Source organism: Lingula anatina, chromosome 9, assembly GCF_051362555.1.
Source record: "Lingula anatina isolate TDL-2025a chromosome 9, LinAna3.0, whole genome shotgun sequence".
In the NCBI taxonomy this organism is placed as follows: Eukaryota; Metazoa; Brachiopoda; class Lingulata; order Lingulida; family Lingulidae; genus Lingula; species Lingula anatina.
The window spans coordinates 6,417,130-6,437,155 of record NC_141775.1 but is presented as its reverse complement, the minus strand read 5'-3'; the positions used below and the strand labels follow the sequence as shown (position 1 = coordinate 6,437,155).

At 40.7% G+C, this 20,026-nt stretch overlaps 1 protein-coding gene and 1 long non-coding RNA gene across 2 annotated transcripts; one reads left to right on the top strand and one right to left on the bottom strand.

Moving 5' to 3' along the window:
- Positions 1-344: 344 nt before the first annotated feature.
- On the bottom strand, positions 345-15,260 carry LOC106162776 (uncharacterized). Its single transcript, XM_086995885.1, has 6 exons — positions 14,711-15,260; positions 14,191-14,324; positions 11,382-11,421; positions 10,860-11,129; positions 1,788-2,044; positions 345-1,334 (listed from the first exon to the last, which is right to left on the bottom strand). Exons 1-6 carry the CDS (start codon positions 15,019-15,021, stop codon positions 670-672), a joined length of 1,677 nt encoding a protein of 558 aa, XP_086852011.1. The 5' UTR covers positions 15,022-15,260; the 3' UTR covers positions 345-669.
- LOC147759831 (uncharacterized) lies at positions 11,411-13,478 on the top strand. Its single transcript, XR_015331124.1, has 2 exons — positions 11,411-11,543; positions 12,802-13,478. It is a non-coding gene; the product is annotated as an uncharacterized LOC147759831 (long non-coding RNA).
- Positions 15,261-20,026: the final 4,766 nt, after the last annotated feature.

Genomic DNA, 20,026 nt, shown 5'->3' with positions numbered 1-20,026 from the left:
TGGTATCCAAAAAGTTATCCAAAATGTCGCTTTTGAATGCAGTACCTGGTGAAGATTTTTTAAAGTCCTCAACAACACAGTAGTTTTGTTTGCTTCTGCAGGCTTCCAATGCTTCTTACGGAAGTTATCATTGCGCATGCGCGAAATCAGATGTGCCGCTTGTGGGCACAACTAACACAATGAGAATTCAGTTGTGTACGACTTGCTCAAAGTGTGTTGTAGCTAATCTTTGCTTTATTTTAATGCATGATAAGGCCAATTCTATGTTCTGGGGATAATAAAAACGCGGATATCCTGTAGATATCTTTTTGAACTCACCTAATTTATTGCAATCACTGTACTCCTAATTTCGAATCAATTTTATTTGAGTGCAGACCTCAGACCACATTTAATTCTATATGCACATTTTAACAAATAAATTGTATTGTATTGACAACACTAATAAAAACCAGTGTGTTTATCTTTTTTATGTGTTTGAGGTTTATCTGGCTAATCAAGGAAACAGCTTCTGTTTCATCTAGTATAAATCTAAAAATAAAATTTAACAATTTCACTCAAAAAATGCGCAGTAGGCCTACTTAGTGGGCTTGATAGGCCTACCACACGCCGGCATTAAAAGATAAAGAAATTCAACTTTCAGACTTCATATAAACTTTTTATATGGCCCCTTTAAAAGGCAAAAGTGAGTAAATCTAACACTATGACAAGGAAAACTGCTGCTTGGGTGCGTGGAAGTCCTTCACCCCCGGACGAAGAGGTTGATGTCGGCCTTGCTCCCTCTTTAACAAAAGTCGGAGGATCTCTAGCCTCAAACGTAGGTACTGTGACGCTATCGATATCCCCAGCTTTATTGTAAATGCTCTTAAATGTCATACCAGAGATCGGAAACGACCAAGCGTCCCCGTCACCTCTACCGTAAAACACCTCGGCGGAAGCGTCTGAATACAACCGCCATCTTGTAACAGCGCCGTACGCCATTGTAAGAAACGTATCTGTATCGTTGTGAGATATCGTTATTTTCCCAAAAAGGGGGTGCTCGTACACTCCAGTGTAACTTTCCAAAGGGCGGGCAGCCGTGCCTGGCGTCTTAGTAGTTGGCGCCTGGGTCGGTCGCGGTCGAAACGGGGATGGGAAAGAACAGATAGTTGACGCGTTTAGCCACGGCGTTTCCTCCATCACCGCGTCGAGGATGAAAGACATTAGTGCCCGTCGCGTGAGGCTGCCGTTTTCCCGGGTGTTGAAGGTGAAATAGACGCCGATGTCCTTGACAGGAAGGAGAACCAGCATGGAGGAGAAGCCCCAGGATGTCCCAGTATGAGTGATGATGGGATACCCTAGAAATACAGTGAAACCACTCACTGGCGATATGAACAACGATCACAAATGTCACTGACGGACATTATCCTAATTTTAAAAAAGGAACAGTCATTTAATTCTTATTTTGCGAGTCTTATTTCACTAAGAATTAGCTTTCAAAATTACTACTAAACCATTAAAAATAATAATGATAATAAAATGCCAATGAAATGGATTGAACAGACATGCAACATTGTGGAAGGCACTGACAAAGGGTCAAATGCATCCTTTCCGGGATTTATTTTTGCGCCATAACAAAAAGCAACTTTCCTAAACACACGAATCAATATTTCTAAGTTGTAATAATTTAGTTTTATCTTTTTTTCACGGTCTGAATTGTAGTTTTGCAGGATATGCAGACATTAAAAAAGTGATTTTGAGACATTTTCAAACGTAGGCCTACATGGTATAACTGAAAATACAAAAATTACCTCTGTAAAACCCTGTACGCCACCCACATGCGTACTCGGCGTAATCAAAGGTCACAGGAGTGGTGGGCCGATTGAGGTACACATCCTGGCCCGATATGGCTGGAATCTGGGGACGGTAAGTGTCTTCTAGGACCGACTTCGGCACCACCTGGGACCCGTCAGGACCCTTTCCCTTAGACAGGTGAAACTTGAGCCACTTGGACATGTCCGCGGCGTTGGTGAGAATGGCTCCGGATGGTGAGTTGCGGAACCAGGTTCTAGAATGAAAACATATTGTTGAAAGTTGTTGAAACCTTTTTTAGAAAACTATGGTGAATTTTTGAATCGTTGAGCATCGTGCGTCTCTCCTTTTATCTCGTTTTTTTTTTAATTAAAATTATGTAACATTGTTAGTTGAAAAACCATTGTACTACATATACTTGCTGATAGGACAGTTTGCAGGAGATTGCATTCTGACCGGCCCAGAAAACGACACTGGTCTTAAACTCTAAAATTATACGTTATTAAACGGATAAAAATTTGGTTTTTAACATTAACGAACGCTAAAACATTTTAAAACGGCATTTCTGTGAAAAACTAGCTGAAAATCTCTAAGAGGTTTAAGTTGCTTTAAGCAGTTTATGACTGAAAAAAGCACGTCTCTCAGCTACGGCCAGTTCTTCCTGATGGGGAAATTATACGTGCATTTGGCACACCTAACACAATATGATATGTCTACCAGCAGAAAAAATAACCTAAAGTATTAAACAATTAGTCTTTACGCCACTGGTTCACACCGGTGACAACTCACTATCAGAAGTCCTTGTGATAAGGTCGAAACGTCGTTATCTCCGTTTCAGCGTAAGATCCAGCATAAGATTTCAGTCTACTATTATCTTAGTATGTTGTTGTTGTATTGATACACAAAAAATAAACAAAAAAATAAAACATATTGTAACGCGACGCGGCCGTCCGCCTCGAATCGGCGACGACACACCGACGCGGTGTGGGATTGATGTTGCCTGTACCTTGGGGAAAGTCTATCCCCAACCTTCGGAAATAAAAAGACATGCATTACATTTCCAATATGATTATTAAATCTCCAAACATTGAATACAAAAATTCATGCAATATAAACGTGACTTATGGCCACAATAGTTCATGCATTTTCAAGTATCCTTTGACGTGACTTATGGTCATTAAAGTTCATAAATTTCAAATGTTGCGCGCGACGACAGCATCTGGGTAGTAAAACGAAGACAACGAAGACATTTCTGGTAGCGTCGTGGCTTGCGTAGTCTTCTTATGGGTAGCGCAGCGGTTCCCGTAGATCGCGTATCTTCTCATATGGATTATCATACGTGGTCAATCTTATGGTAGCGTCGTGGCTCGCGTACTCTTCTTATGGGTAGCTCAGCGGTTCCCGTAGATCGCGTATCTTCTCATATGGATTATCGTACGTGGTCAATCTTATGGTAGCGACGTGGCTCGCGTAGCCTTCTTATGGGTAGCGCAGCGGTTCCCGTTGATCGCGTATCTTCTCATATGAATTATCGTACGTAGTCAATCTTATGGTAGCGTCGTGGCTCGCGTACTCTTCTTATGGGTAGCTCAGCGGTTCCCGTAGATCGCGTATCTTCTCATATGAATTACCGTCCGTAGTCTTCTTATGGTAGCGTCGTGACTCGCGTAGTGTCACTCATCTCCGTGGTGCTGTCCGTTCTGTAATTCTCTTTTCAAGATGATGTCCTCATGGTAGGGAGTTCATACCGCATCGCACGGCCGCAGTCGCTAGGGGAATCCAAGTCAGCTCTCGGTGTGCACCCTCTCCCGACAGCCCGATTCCAGCTTCACCAGCTCTGATGTGGATGCGGCGATACTCTCTACCAGAAATGCGCAAGGGTGCGGGTCAAGTGATACCAACTCAATACTGACAATCTTTCCGGTCACCAGTGACGAGGGCGCGGGGGATCGCCGCGGCCTTCAAACCAATCAGTGGAGATCTTGGCGGCGCTGAAACCCTTTGACTCGGGACCAGTGATCGTTGGCACCGAAAGAGCAAGGTTAATCTTCGCATATCACAAGCCCACATTTTCCACTCCCTGAGCACCGTCTGTTCCGTGTGAATTCTCCGAACTCGCATGGGCGGGGACGGGGGTTCGCAGGGAAGCACCGTAAGGGATCGGCCCGCTACGGCCTTACGTCCCGTGGCAGGGGTTGGACAATCTTCACCACGTCTCCGTTTCTAAGGTCACAGTCGGCTGGCATCCACTCGACTCCTCCGGATGGACACACTGAACTAAAGAAACAAAAGCAAAATCTGCCCCTTCACACGGGGTAACTCGACTCCCTTCACACGGGAGGAACACTCTTGGGCTGGAACTCGGCATCAGACCCAAGTGGACGTCCGCTCTACTATGGCGCCCCGGACCCGGCCGGCTTTTCACCCGGGGTCGTCATACACAATAATTGCAACATCCTTGGCACAGCTCTACCAAGGGGTCCCAGACCGTTATGCTGCATAAGCCCATGGCCCGGAAGACACTGAAGAGGTTCCGCCCAGCCAACTGTTAACTCAAAGAAACTCAAATCACGTTGATTAGTAACCTTAACCGGAGAGTAACTCTCCCACTATGCACTGTGCTAAACACTGATTATTCAACTATGAAATTTACTTCTTACAATGGTTTTATATCTTAGCATTGCCTACACTAGCTAGAGAAATTTAAAGAGGTCCCTAACTCCCTCTGAAAGACTCACTATGCCGACCTTGTCTATCCATAGCCGACATAGCTCGCCGGCGTGCATAACATTATTTCATTAAAAACCGCCCTCCCGTACACAGTCTTTAAACTTTAGATAAATTCGGTTAAATCTCTCCCCCCATATACTATCGTAACAACTTATCTTTCGTACACTGAAATCCTACCCCCATATACCAGTGTAACACTGAACACTGATTCCATTAGCAGATAACTCAAAACAAGGACCTAGAGTTAAGTTACGCTGTAGTTAAACTAAGCTTAATTATAAGTGAGAAATATGACCCTACGACGTTATCCCTAAAACAACCAACATGCCTTAACTATGACTGAAATGACGTGGTCACTAGATGACAACATGGAATGACTGACGTTGTCTCTGACAACGACATGACGTTGTCCCTAAAAGACAACCTAACTTAACTATGACTGGAATGACGTGGTCACTAGATGACAACATGGAATGACTGACGTTGTCTCTGACGACAACATGACGTTGTCCCTAAAAGACAACCTAACTTAACTATGACTGGAATGACGTGGTCATTAGATGACAACATGGAGTGACGGACGTTGTCTCTGACGACAACATAACGTTGTCCCTAAAAGATAACTTAACTTAACTATGACCGAAATGACGTGGCCATTAGATGACAACATGGAGTGACAGACGTTGTCTCTGACGACAACATGACGTTGTCCCTAAAAGACAACATAACTTAACTATGACAGGAATGACGTGGTCACTAGATGACAACATGGAATGACTGACGTTGTCATTGACGACAACATGACGTTGTCCCTAAAAGACAACCCAACCTAACTATGACCGAAATGACGTGGTCATTAGATGACAACATGGAATGACTGACGTTGTCATTGACGACAACATGACGTTGTCCCTAAAAGACAACCAAACTTAACTATGACTGGAATGACGTGGTCATTAGGTGACAAGATGGAATGACTGACGTGGTCTCTGACGACAACATGACGTTGTCCCTAAAAGACATGTACAACCAAACTTAACTATGACTGGAATGACGTGGTCACTAGATGACAACCTAGTATAATTGACGTTGTCTCCGAGGCCAACATGACTTAACTATGACTGGAATGACGTGGTCATTTTATGACAACATGGAATGGTTAGAAAGGAAAATAAGCGAAAATGAAATGATAAATAAAAACTGTCCTACGCTTAGCCTTAACTACTCACTGCTGTCAAGGAATGGACGGCTGTGAAAATAACGAACTTAAATAGTTACTGCTGTCAATAAAACAACTGCAGTAGCAATAACAAACTTAACTAGTCTGTGTCCATAATCGGACTCAGTATAAACTGTTCTAGTTAGTAATGAAAACTGGGGCTACATGGGAATAAAGTTTCCGTAAAACTTCTACGTCAATCTAGCAACGGTTATAATCTACCGTTCAATCTACCAAACATTTAAATCTCTAAAATAAGACCCCCCCTAAAATATATGAGAAGAAAATGGAGCGGGCTAGCCCCTAGGGGCTGCCCTGACGCTTACTGATAAGTCTCTTCTTAGTCCGGTCTCAGTCTGTACTTGAATCTGTAAAAACGCTCTCACTTTACTCGAATCTGTAAAACGCTCCCACTGTTGTCGAATCTGTAAAACGCTCCTTTTCACACAGCGCGCCACTCTATTTATACTCTGACGCGGCGACGTCATCAGTCGCGCGAAGCACGAGCTTCGCGTACGGCGTAGATCAGCATGAAGTGGCATATATGGCGGCTTCCATGCATCGTCGATGCACTGTATCGGTCCTTTTGTCATCTTTAGATTAAAGTTTCTTGCAATTGACGGAAATAATTGTAGTAGGGGGGACCAAATAAAGGTGGAGGGCAGGTACGCAACCGCTAACCCTTCCAAAATGAATTTCTGAAGAGATTAGGTGAAAATGTTGTATTGGAATGCAAAACGGAGGGGGGGGGGGGGGGCGTTACACTGCCCCCAACCTTTTAAATTTGATTCTCCCGAATCAAAGTAAGGCTTAGTTGTTAATTCATTGACTTTCTTCCTTGTTGCGGACGATCTCACGCCTCCCATCTTGATACCATCTTTAATCCCGTTCCACCAGTAGGGGCTTCTCCGGTACGTCCGGGCTCTAAGGAAAACGAAGTTTCTAGTGGCCTGGCTGCCCTGACTTTTGGATAGCTCGCCTCGCCCTCCACCCTCAGGGGAGCTGAGAGCTTTGGGTAACTTGAGCAAGACAGAGTGACACCAAGAGAGGAGTAGGGAAACTTCCGCCTCACACTTCATTTCATGCCATCTTCATCTATGGTTTCGAATCGTCATTCTATACCACGTGCTCCTTCCCGTTGGATGGGTTTTTCCCAGGTCTTCTCCACAGCCTCGATCTGCAGTACGGCTTCTGTTATTCAATACCATTGTTTGGAATTCTGAGATTAAAGGAATTGATTCAGTTGAATTTTGTAGACGCAAGCTTACATGCCTTAATTCCGAAGGTAATTGGTACATCCCACCGCTGCCACCAATGTAACGCGACGCGGCCGTCCGCCTCGAATCGGCGACGACACACCGACGCGGTGTGGGATTGATGTTGCCTGTACCTTGGGGAAAGTCTATCCCCAACCTTCGGAAATAAAAAGACATGCATTACATTTCCAATATGATTATTAAATCTCCAAACATTGAATACAAAAATTCATGCAATATAAACGTGACTTATGGCCACAATAGTTCATGCATTTTCAAGTATCCTTTGACGTGACTTATGGTCATTAAAGTTCATAAATTTCAAATGTTGCGCGCGACGACAGCATCTGGGTAGTAAAACGAAGACAACGAAGACATTTCTGGTAGCGTCGTGGCTTGCGTAGTCTTCTTATGGGTAGCGCAGCGGTTCCCGTAGATCGCGTATCTTCTCATATGGATTATCATACGTGGTCAATCTTATGGTAGCGTCGTGGCTCGCGTACTCTTCTTATGGGTAGCTCAGCGGTTCCCGTAGATCGCGTATCTTCTCATATGGATTATCGTACGTGGTCAATCTTATGGTAGCGACGTGGCTCGCGTAGCCTTCTTATGGGTAGCGCAGCGGTTCCCGTTGATCGCGTATCTTCTCATATGAATTATCGTACGTAGTCAATCTTATGGTAGCGTCGTGGCTCGCGTACTCTTCTTATGGGTAGCTCAGCGGTTCCCGTAGATCGCGTATCTTCTCATATGAATTACCGTCCGTAGTCTTCTTATGGTAGCGTCGTGACTCGCGTAGTGTCACTCATCTCCGTGGTGCTGTCCGTTCTGTAATTCTCTTTTCAAGATGATGTCCTCATGGTAGGGAGTTCATACCGCATCGCACGGCCGCAGTCGCTAGGGGAATCCAAGTCAGCTCTCGGTGTGCACCCTCTCCCGACAGCCCGATTCCAGCTTCACCAGCTCTGATGTGGATGCGGCGATACTCTCTACCAGAAATGCGCAAGGGTGCGGGTCAAGTGATACCAACTCAATACTGACAATCTTTCCGGTCACCAGTGACGAGGGCGCGGGGGATCGCCGCGGCCTTCAAACCAATCAGTGGAGATCTTGGCGGCGCTGAAACCCTTTGACTCGGGACCAGTGATCGTTGGCACCGAAAGAGCAAGGTTAATCTTCGCATATCACAAGCCCACATTTTCCACTCCCTGAGCACCGTCTGTTCCGTGTGAATTCTCCGAACTCGCATGGGCGGGGACGGGGGTTCGCAGGGAAGCACCGTAAGGGATCGGCCCGCTACGGCCTTACGTCCCGTGGCAGGGGTTGGACAATCTTCACCACGTCTCCGTTTCTAAGGTCACAGTCGGCTGGCATCCACTCGACTCCTCCGGATGGACACACTGAACTAAAGAAACAAAAGCAAAATCTGCCCCTTCACACGGGGTAACTCGACTCCCTTCACACGGGAGGAACACTCTTGGGCTGGAACTCGGCATCAGACCCAAGTGGACGTCCGCTCTACTATGGCGCCCCGGACCCGGCCGGCTTTTCACCCGGGGTCGTCATACACAATAATTGCAACATCCTTGGCACAGCTCTACCAAGGGGTCCCAGACCGTTATGCTGCATAAGCCCATGGCCCGGAAGACACTGAAGAGGTTCCGCCCAGCCAACTGTTAACTCAAAGAAACTCAAATCACGTTGATTAGTAACCTTAACCGGAGAGTAACTCTCCCACTATGCACTGTGCTAAACACTGATTATTCAACTATGAAATTTACTTCTTACAATGGTTTTATATCTTAGCATTGCCTACACTAGCTAGAGAAATTTAAAGAGGTCCCTAACTCCCTCTGAAAGACTCACTATGCCGACCTTGTCTATCCATAGCCGACATAGCTCGCCGGCGTGCATAACATTATTTCATTAAAAACCGCCCTCCCGTACACAGTCTTTAAACTTTAGATAAATTCGGTTAAATCTCTCCCCCCATATACTATCGTAACAACTTATCTTTCGTACACTGAAATCCTACCCCCATATACCAGTGTAACACTGAACACTGATTCCATTAGCAGATAACTCAAAACAAGGACCTAGAGTTAAGTTACGCTGTAGTTAAACTAAGCTTAATTATAAGTGAGAAATATGACCCTACGACGTTATCCCTAAAACAACCAACATGCCTTAACTATGACTGAAATGACGTGGTCACTAGATGACAACATGGAATGACTGACGTTGTCTCTGACAACGACATGACGTTGTCCCTAAAAGACAACCTAACTTAACTATGACTGGAATGACGTGGTCACTAGATGACAACATGGAATGACTGACGTTGTCTCTGACGACAACATGACGTTGTCCCTAAAAGACAACCTAACTTAACTATGACTGGAATGACGTGGTCATTAGATGACAACATGGAGTGACGGACGTTGTCTCTGACGACAACATAACGTTGTCCCTAAAAGATAACTTAACTTAACTATGACCGAAATGACGTGGCCATTAGATGACAACATGGAGTGACAGACGTTGTCTCTGACGACAACATGACGTTGTCCCTAAAAGACAACATAACTTAACTATGACAGGAATGACGTGGTCACTAGATGACAACATGGAATGACTGACGTTGTCATTGACGACAACATGACGTTGTCCCTAAAAGACAACCCAACCTAACTATGACCGAAATGACGTGGTCATTAGATGACAACATGGAATGACTGACGTTGTCATTGACGACAACATGACGTTGTCCCTAAAAGACAACCAAACTTAACTATGACTGGAATGACGTGGTCATTAGGTGACAAGATGGAATGACTGACGTGGTCTCTGACGACAACATGACGTTGTCCCTAAAAGACATGTACAACCAAACTTAACTATGACTGGAATGACGTGGTCACTAGATGACAACCTAGTATAATTGACGTTGTCTCCGAGGCCAACATGACTTAACTATGACTGGAATGACGTGGTCATTTTATGACAACATGGAATGGTTAGAAAGGAAAATAAGCGAAAATGAAATGATAAATAAAAACTGTCCTACGCTTAGCCTTAACTACTCACTGCTGTCAAGGAATGGACGGCTGTGAAAATAACGAACTTAAATAGTTACTGCTGTCAATAAAACAACTGCAGTAGCAATAACAAACTTAACTAGTCTGTGTCCATAATCGGACTCAGTATAAACTGTTCTAGTTAGTAATGAAAACTGGGGCTACATGGGAATAAAGTTTCCGTAAAACTTCTACGTCAATCTAGCAACGGTTATAATCTACCGTTCAATCTACCAAACATTTAAATCTCTAAAATAAGACCCCCCCTAAAATATATGAGAAGAAAATGGAGCGGGCTAGCCCCTAGGGGCTGCCCTGACGCTTACTGATAAGTCTCTTCTTAGTCCGGTCTCAGTCTGTACTTGAATCTGTAAAAACGCTCTCACTTTACTCGAATCTGTAAAACGCTCCCACTGTTGTCGAATCTGTAAAACGCTCCTTTTCACACAGCGCGCCACTCTATTTATACTCTGACGCGGCGACGTCATCAGTCGCGCGAAGCACGAGCTTCGCGTACGGCGTAGATCAGCATGAAGTGGCATATATGGCGGCTTCCATGCATCGTCGATGCACTGTATCGGTCCTTTTGTCATCTTTAGATTAAAGTTTCTTGCAATTGACGGAAATAATTGTAGTAGGGGGGACCAAATAAAGGTGGAGGGCAGGTACGCAACCGCTAACCCTTCCAAAATGAATTTCTGAAGAGATTAGGTGAAAATGTTGTATTGGAATGCAAAACGGAGGGGGGGGGGGGGGGGCGTTACAATATATATAATTTAACGCCCTCACCTTATAAGATCAAACGACCCTTTCCTAAGCCCCCCTGGACTGGCGTCGTCATAGAAATATGGTGTGGCCACATTTAATGAGCCAAAGTCCGCAGTGGTCACAAAGGAGGTACTGGACATCCCCAAGGGGATGAGAATCTCGCTCCGGACAGCGTCCTCCCACTTCTTACCGGCCAAGCGTTCGGTCACGTAACCGGCCAGTCCGTACATGTTGTTGTTGTAGAGATAGCGGGTTCTAAATGGGTAGGTTGTATTGAAGAATTGCAGCTTGCTGGAGAAAAAAGTTGTTCAGAAATGTTAGTTGTCGAAACATTTAGAAATTAAATTGATAGCAGAGGAGGGATTTCATTCGTGTGTATCGATTACTTCATCCTTAATTAATAAGTGGCACCTATTTCTTTTTTTTATCAAAATAAAAGTTATCAAGCCTATCACAACGCACATGCTGCAATCTCTGCAAGAGTGTTTATTTTTAGGTATAGTCGTATACTATTGAACATTTTTTTTAAATTTCCCAACATACCTGCCGATAATCTCCAAAGACAATTCATCTTGCAGTCTGACAGCCCGGGAGCCACTGGCTGATTTGACGGTTATTTTGGAAAATATTAGATTTGGCCTCGTTTTCAAAACGTGGAGTGGTAGCCCCAAAAAAATTTGGCGGGAGACGAAGGCATAGAGACAGGTAAGTTGTACATGTGTTTGTGGAATGAACAGTAGATTTAAATACTAATGAATTTGACGGGACAATACAGTATATGCTTAAGTTACATTTTATACACCGAATAAGTCTTCGTGTAACGATTTCACTGAGTATTCTCTAAAGTTACTGGCGATTAGCAAAATGGCCGCACACAAAACGTCATTGTAAACATTGACTTTTGAACTGTGCCAAATGCAGCTTAAGGGTTTTTTTCTTTATCTGTTCCTGTTTTTTCATAGTTTGGCAATATTTTTTGAACATATCAAATTTTTAAGATGTGCGATGGTCTGTAATTTGTAGAATTTCAACATTTCCAACAAGCTGTATATTCACCGTGCCGGGTACTGCGTACCTATCATTTAGTTGATCGAGTGATGGCAGTGGCTTTCTGGTCTCATGCATGGAATGAATGTCACCGTATAAGTGAAATGTTTGAATCTTGGCTTCTCATGCAATTTCTTCGTGTTTTAATGTGAAAAGGATGAAGTGGATTGCGAAATAACATTGTCATCCAACCTGCATACACGTACATACGTATGTGCATATCGTGGTGTACCAGTATATACTTGTTTGCAAAGCGGTGGGGAGGGGGGGGGGGGGCATTGGTACCAGTAGTTGTGAAAGATACAGTATTGTAAACTAACCATAGGCATGTTTTGAAATATATGAATCGTAAATTATGTCTTTTTTGCTGGGGGCGGGGGGGGGGGGGGGGGGGTTAAATGTATCAATTGTGTTAATTTTTTTAGAAAAAAGACATGTAAAGACAAAATAAGTTTTATTGCATTGGTTGGGGGTTTTGAGGAGAAGAATGTCATAAAAATGCAAGTTTAAAAAAGGTGAATTATATATGTATGTGTGTATGTACATTAAATGAAAGAGGCTCTTCAATGATGAGGGCATATGATAGTGATGTGGTGCTCTGACTTGCATGTGTTTTCTAATTTTTTCATGCCTTGATTCAAATTGGGTTTTTGAATTATGATGGGTGTGCAACTTTGCCCAAAGTTCAGTTTCAAATGTTTTTTTAATAATCACTGTTATGAATTAAGTATAAATAGTGCAGTTTAAGGTAAAGATTGTAAATATAGTGCTGTTTAAGATTGATTGTTACAGTTTACCTATTACAAAGATTGCAATAAATTATGATTAATTTCAGTGTGTATGTGTGTGAGCAATTGATAAATGTAGTTAGAATTTTTTAATGATATTCTTTTAAAAACTCTATTATTTATTCTAGGCTTGAATAGCATGAATGGGACCAGGATAATTCCTTTTGCCGTGCAATTATCATAACAAAAGCGCCCATCATTTCCAAATGCTGTGTGGCAATGAACACCACAACCTCTTGGATACTTCTAAGGAATGAAAAATATGTGCTCTTGCTAATATAAATAGTTATTGGTTATCAGTACATAGAAATGCAGTTTGTGAAATCAATTTAGGTTTTAACCACATGAAGTTAGTTAAAAGTGTATGTGCAACTAAGTTAACAATACATTGTTTTATTTTTACTGTGCAGGTTTTTTTATATATGTGTAGCTTATAGATAATATCTACTTATCAGAATACAAGTAAAACAAGTTTATTCAAATGCAAATATGGATTGATACCTGGTATCACTGAAAGAAAATTAACATGACATCTTTGGGAAAATTTATGAAATTATATTATTTGTAAAAATTCTGGTCCACTGTGTAAAGGGAAATTGTGTGTTAGATGGTTAAATATATATAAATGTGTACCAATCAAGTAAAGTAGCATTGAATTATCACCTACTGGGTAATTAATGTACAATGTAATGTAAAATAACTATTTTGCAATGTACATGTCTCACTGGTAAAATATTTCAGGCTAGTTGAATTTTATGTAAAATTAAAATAAAATATATAGCAATGTGATTAAATGTAAATTGTCTTTCATTTGTTATTTTTCATATTTAATGAAAGGAATACCCTCATCAGTTGGCCTCATGTAATAAAAAGGTTTATCTACAATGAAAAAAAAATGTTAAAGTTCATTTGTATTAGCACCGTGGTAAGTGCCAAGAAAAAAATTATTTCATTGTCCCCAATACCCAGTTGCTCTATATAAGTAATACTGTGTGAAGGAAAAACTAAAACGAGACTGAAGCTCATGAGAAAGCACTAAGTCAAAGCGAGGCTTATATGCGGATATCGTAAGTGAGAGTTTTCAGGCTGACATGGCCGTGAATTGATTTGTGCCATTCACAGCTTAAGGCAAAGTTCTTTACATGCTTACATTGACAGAAAGCTGAATAAATTTTCCACAACTTGTAGTAATTTCAAGTTGTGCGGAGGCCTCTATAGGTACAAAAATCAAAATCAAAAACGAACTTCCGTAATAGCTTTAATAAAATTTCGATTTCAAACTCATTTTTCAACATTAAATATGCTGTAAATCAACTTTTGGGTCATCTCACATTATTCGAAATTTATTTCTCAATATGACAATGTACATATTGTAACCCCAAGTACGTTAATAGCCGAGATAATACACCGTTTATGACACCCTATAAATCTCAAAAAATATTGCCCAATTCAAATTCTCGAACTTCCGGTTTGTTTAATAGCCACCTAGCGGCAGACCAGTGGCTCCCGGGCTGTGATGTTGTTGTACGTCGTGAGTCCCGTGCGGTGGCTGAGAAGATCCCTAGCGGTCACGTAAGAGGTCAAAAGGTCATTCACAAATTTCAGCTCTTTGAGTTCGCCGAAAGTCGTCAGAGGGGAGTCTATGTCATAACTGAAAGAAAAAAACTGAAATTTCGGAAACGAAATCAAAAAATTATTGTAGAAAATGAAAAGACAGGAAATTTCTTCCTGCTACGGATTTTTTTTTTTTTTTTTCAGTAAAACCGTCACCTTAACACGTTCGGAACCGACTACACTTTCACAATTTCTACCTTATAGCGTCAGCTGCTGGTTGACATTTCAAAGCGATCCTATGAAAAGGAAAACGAATATCACTTTTCACAGGCGTAGTTTCGGTATTTGTTTCCTAGTTTCCGGGGAAATTAAAGAATTTCCAAGCAAGGGGGTCCAGTCAAGACTTTCGGTTTACATCCGGTGTATCTCATTTGTTGGCATATAACACCTTCGCACATGCATGTTACTGTGCAACGATGTTACCTTTTCTTTTTTATGACATTAGCCAAAACCGTCGCCGCGAACGCCTTGGTCAAGGACGCGATGTTGAAGAGTGTAGTATTGGTCACTGGCTCTTTGCTGACCACGTCTTTGACCCCGTAACCCTTGGAAATGACCACCTCCCCGTCTTTGACAACCGCCAGCGTTAAGCCGGGGATGTTGAGGCACGCCAGGGTGGCGTTAAGAGTCGTGTCGATGGCGCCCTCCATGCCCCTGGCCTGCCCTCCATGGAGGGCCACCAGTAATACAAGCATGGCCTCCAAGACGACGGCTGTTTTCGTCGGTGGGGACATCGCGGCAAGTTTTAAAGCTATATAGCCTGGGCAGACTAGGCCAAATTAATCTTAAGCCAATGCAGGAACTTTATCTGTACACAAGTACGTCCTATACAGGGCAATAATGTGTTTGTGTAAATATAACAAATCCAAGATAGAGATAAAATTACACCCGTAAGAAGATCTCATACCTTAGTCGCATTCTTACGTTTTAACAGGGGATATGACATATCCCCTAAAGGTGAAAAAAGTTTCATTGGATCTCAGTTTTGATAGCCAGAAAGTTTTCATTTAAGATAGATCAAGACTGAGTTAATTACCTGTTCACCTTCAACTGAACAGGATATTCAGTTGTGACCTAGTATGTCATGTCAGAGTGAACAGACGAAACAGTCTATAGAAATTTAAACACTAAAATACAGTCTCAATAGATACAAAGGTTTTCTTAACTAATATTGATCGGCTCTTCTATTGTTACGCAATTTTCTTAGCTCGCATTTTTGACCTAGCATGTCTTTCACGTTTATGCCTATAGGTATCTCTACGTCAAGTCTACTATAAGCTATTAGTTTTTTTTTTTTTTTTTTTTTTATTGTCCCAGAGGAAGACACACAAGTCGAGAGCTCGGGCGCTTCATGCCAATTCTAGTTTATCTGAAATGATGCACATTTTTATTAACTAGTTATTAATTTTTATCACGATCAACACGGTGATTATGATGAATCATCACAATCCTCGCCATTGATTGCTCGCAACACACTGCGTGTTAGCTAGCTAGCTATAGCTATTAATAGAAATGGGGGCTTTTCCTGAGTCTATATTGAAATCTAGTAAAAAAGGTTTAAGAAGGGTACGTACTGTAAGTCGCTTCTACACAAGAGGGTCAACCTTTTTAAACCGGGATCTGTCCACACCAAAACGAGGGACATTTCGACTGATCAAGGACGCAAGTTCGACATAACGTAGTAAGTTCAAATTATATCAAAAATAGGTCCTTATACCAGTACATGTACTTGTGCTCGTATACAGCGTAGGCCTTTATCTTGATATGGCCTTTCAAAAAAAAAAAACCCTTAATTTTCATTCTCCAGTAGGCCTACTTGAGCCTAACTTGAAACTCTGATGGTCCTTATGGAGGAAGTTGCCGAGTTTGAACGCATAAAGGGATGATATTCAGGGACGTATTCAGGATTATTTGAAGGAGGGTGGGGGGGGGGGGGTCCGAACGACAGGCCTCGGACGCATTCATAGTCATGGATGTATTTATTATGTGTTCTATTTTTATAAATCATATTGTATGTGTCATTCTATATGTCATTAGCCTGCTCAGAACGACAGAAGTCTTCTGTTGATTATTGTCTATTCAGTATAAACAGCTTGCAGTTCACCTAATACACTGTTTGGTATCACTGCTATATAACCGTGAAAAAGGGACAAAAAGCCCCAAGAAGTAATAAACAGTCGTTGTTCTTATACACTGTATGTAACCCTTTTTCTGTTAACTACAGGTAGTTCATGCATCTCGTCTTTGAATCTAATCTTAAATATGACCTAGTTTCTTTGCACTCACACAGATACTGAAAGCGATGAGCAGTGAAAGCTTTACATAATATATATATTGTTCTTATTGTTACATTATTAAATCTAACTCTGTATCCAAGTAGTAACTATACTGTACCAAGTCAGGCACTGATGATGTGCAGAGGTTATATATTCCAGAAAAAGCCATTACCACTAATTTATAACTTAAATTTTGTTTAATATGTTATTCATGAAAGAGTTCATGAAATATTATTTTAATTTGTTAAATCGTGATCTTATTATTCTTATATATTTAAATAATTGAATAATGAGGGTAAAATTGGTCTTCCACTTCTTATTTGCATTTTTCCTTTACTGCATGATTATTTTGGAACAGTTGCAGCATTAAAATTTAAAATAAATAGCAATCTGAAAGAAGAATTTTGCATTATTATTAAATGATGATAGGAATTTTGGATTAAGAGAATATTTAATACGTAACTATACTGAGTAGTGATATTGTCAGTCAATTTATGTAGAATCTGATAATATAAATGAAAACACTGATTGAATTATTGGCCTTGCACTGGGCCAAGTGCTTTTTTTTTTGGACTCCATTGTACAGTGGTAAAATTTCTTCAATTGCCATGAAAGTATTTAATCAGACTCTGTATGGTGCTGCTATCTGCTGGTGCTATCGGCAACGAATTAGTTTGCCTTTGTTTCTGAGTGAATCTACCGTCTAAAATCACTAGTTATTTCTGAAAATATGTGCGTTTTGCTCAGGGTAGGCTAGGCAATACATGGCAAACTTCTTAGTACGTGTGTACAGCAGGATTAAAAAAAACCTAGCAATACTTGGTCAGGAGTTGCTTGAAGCATAGCACAGCGTTGCTGTCTATCGGCATCAGGTCGTTAGTTTGTCAATTCTCACGAATTACCCACGAATCGCGAACCCATTCATTTTCCTATGGCAGTCTAGCAACTCATTAAAAGTGCACGCATGCGCAGTGGGCTAAGCGTGACGTCATGCAGTGCATTTCTGGGGCTGTATATTTTCACTGTTTTTTCACTGTTTTGAATCAACACAAAGATAGATGCATTATTGAGTATTAAGATGCAGAAAGAAATTCATTCTCGGTATCTTGATGATAATAAAGCTTTACAGCGCATCTGCCAGCGACCTTTGTGCCGGACGGTGGGACATTTTACACGCTTTCTGCCAGTGACATTGCATGCAGACACCACTTTAAAGAAGACGGATTGTCGAACAGAATTTAGTTTATAAAATATCAAGCACTGAATAGATGTGCGTTTTCAGTCTAATTAATTTATATCACTATCAACACGGTGATTATGATGAATCATCAAATGACACTGCTCGATTTTGATTGTTTGCACACACTAGCTAGCTATAAATAAAAATGGGGCTTTTTCTGAGTCTGTTCTCTAGTTAAGACAGGTTAGTCGCTTCCACACATGAGGGTTAATTGATAAACCGGGATCAGTAATTTATTTATATCAGTATCAACACGGTGATTATGATGAATCATCACGTGCCTGATACTCAACGACTTTGATTGCTGCGTATCTTGAATCGCGTATCTTGAAGCATGCGTATTAGTCCGGTGGCTTAAGGAAGAAAATCGTGACACGGCGGATAAAAGCACCGAAGTTGGCATGTTTTTACCTTTTGACATTTTAAATCAAATAAGAGCCGTAGCCCTCTCAAACAGTTTACCGTTTGGTTAAAAAAATTCCAAAATGGCCGCCAATTTATGGAATTCTATAGAAATATGTACATGCCTATGTTGATTTTTATCAAATAAGTTCTTTTCTCGGAATTTTCCACACCTTTATTACCCATTTTATTCATATATGTCAGATAGCAAACAAGTTCCCTTGATTTTTTTTAATCCAAGATGGCTGTCATATGCCATAGAAACAGCCATAGGAATACTAGTGCACAACTAATACCTGCTAAAAAGATACGTTGTCCACTATTAAATTAAGTCTGTTTCTCAGATTTTTGTTACCCACACAATATGTATGTGGTGCGTAACAAACATGTATTATTGGGCATTTTGAGAAAATCCAAGATGGCCACCATATGTCATAGGAATACTTCTAGTATTACAAAGGATTAGAACTAATGCCAGGTCAATTGCTGATAGAGAGGCATAACTTCATTATACAATTACATTACCTTGGGTTTATTTTAAAAATATGATGTTATAAAAAATGTAAAAAAAAAATTCAAGATGTCATTAGAATATTTGTACACGTAATTTAATAATGCCAGAGATACACTGAGTACAATTTAAATGTAGTTAACTTTAGATCGTTTTTAAATGTTTTTCATATCCTATTTATCCTGATGAAAGATCTGTGTGTGTAGAAAGTGTATATATCCTTGAGTACTATTTGGAGAAAACCCAATATAGCTGCCAGTGGTCATAGGAATATATCATTTAAATGCACAGAGGTGTCAATTAATGGTACAGTTCAGACATTGTTTCCAACATGAAATAAAGCCGTTTGATGTTCAAACATGTTGACATCCTTATTAACTTTACTCTATATAAATCTGGTGTGTAGCAAATGTACATCTTGCAATTGCGTATTAGAGAAAATTCAAGATTGCTGCAATTCACAATAGGAATAGTACAGTCAACTAGTGCCAGAGAGACATTGGGTTTAATATAAAATGAATTTTGTTTTTCGATATTTCCCACATTCTTTTTGGACTTTGAGATATCTATTTGGTGGGTAACAAGTGTGTACCCTTAAGTATTTTGATAAAAATGATCAAATATGGACATTAATTACCTAACGGATATGTATCATGGGATAATAAAAAAACTGAATTTAGCTTCATTTTTTATGGAAACCTATCTCTTGCAGGTATTAACTGAAACCACACATTCTGTGGCTAATGGAAGCCATATTTTGTTTTGTTTTGTTTTCAAAAAGGACACACATAACATTCTCATCACATATATATTTTGTGGATTAAAAAGATGTGGAAAATACTCAGAAACAAACCTAATTTATCAATTAATATTATATCTCCATGGCAGAAGAAGCCCTATGTGTATACTAGTATTCCTTTGATACGGTGGCCATCTTGGATTTCTCTCGAAATGCCTGAGAATAAAAGATAGTTACTCACCACAAATGTATTATTTGTGTAATAAGGCACTCAGAAACAAAAAATAATTAGATAGTTGGCAATGCATCTTCCTAGTTGGCATTAGTTGAAAATCCTTGTACATGCTCATGTATTTCTATGCCATACGGCGGCCATCTTTGATTTTTCAAAAAGTCCAGGGACACTTGTTTGTTATCTGACATATATGCATAATATGGGTAATAGGGATGTGGAAAACATTGGGAAAATACTTTATTTGATAAAAATCAACATAGGAATGTATATATTTCTACAGAATTTCACAATTGGCGGCCATTTTGGATTTTTTTGGCCAAACAGTAATTTTTTCCT

Coding starts and splice junctions, on each gene's coding strand:
- LOC106162776 (XM_086995885.1), bottom strand. CDS start 15,021: ATGTCCCCACCGACGAAAACAGCCGTCGTCTTGGAGGCCATGCTTGTA. Junction 11,422..14,190: donor ACTCACGACGTACAACAACA/TCACAGCCCGGG, acceptor GCTCCCGGGCTG/TCAGACTGCAAGATGAATTG. Junction 2,045..10,859: donor GGGTCGTTTGATCTTATAAG/GTGAGGGCGTTA, acceptor TTTTCATTCTAG/AACCTGGTTCCGCAACTCAC.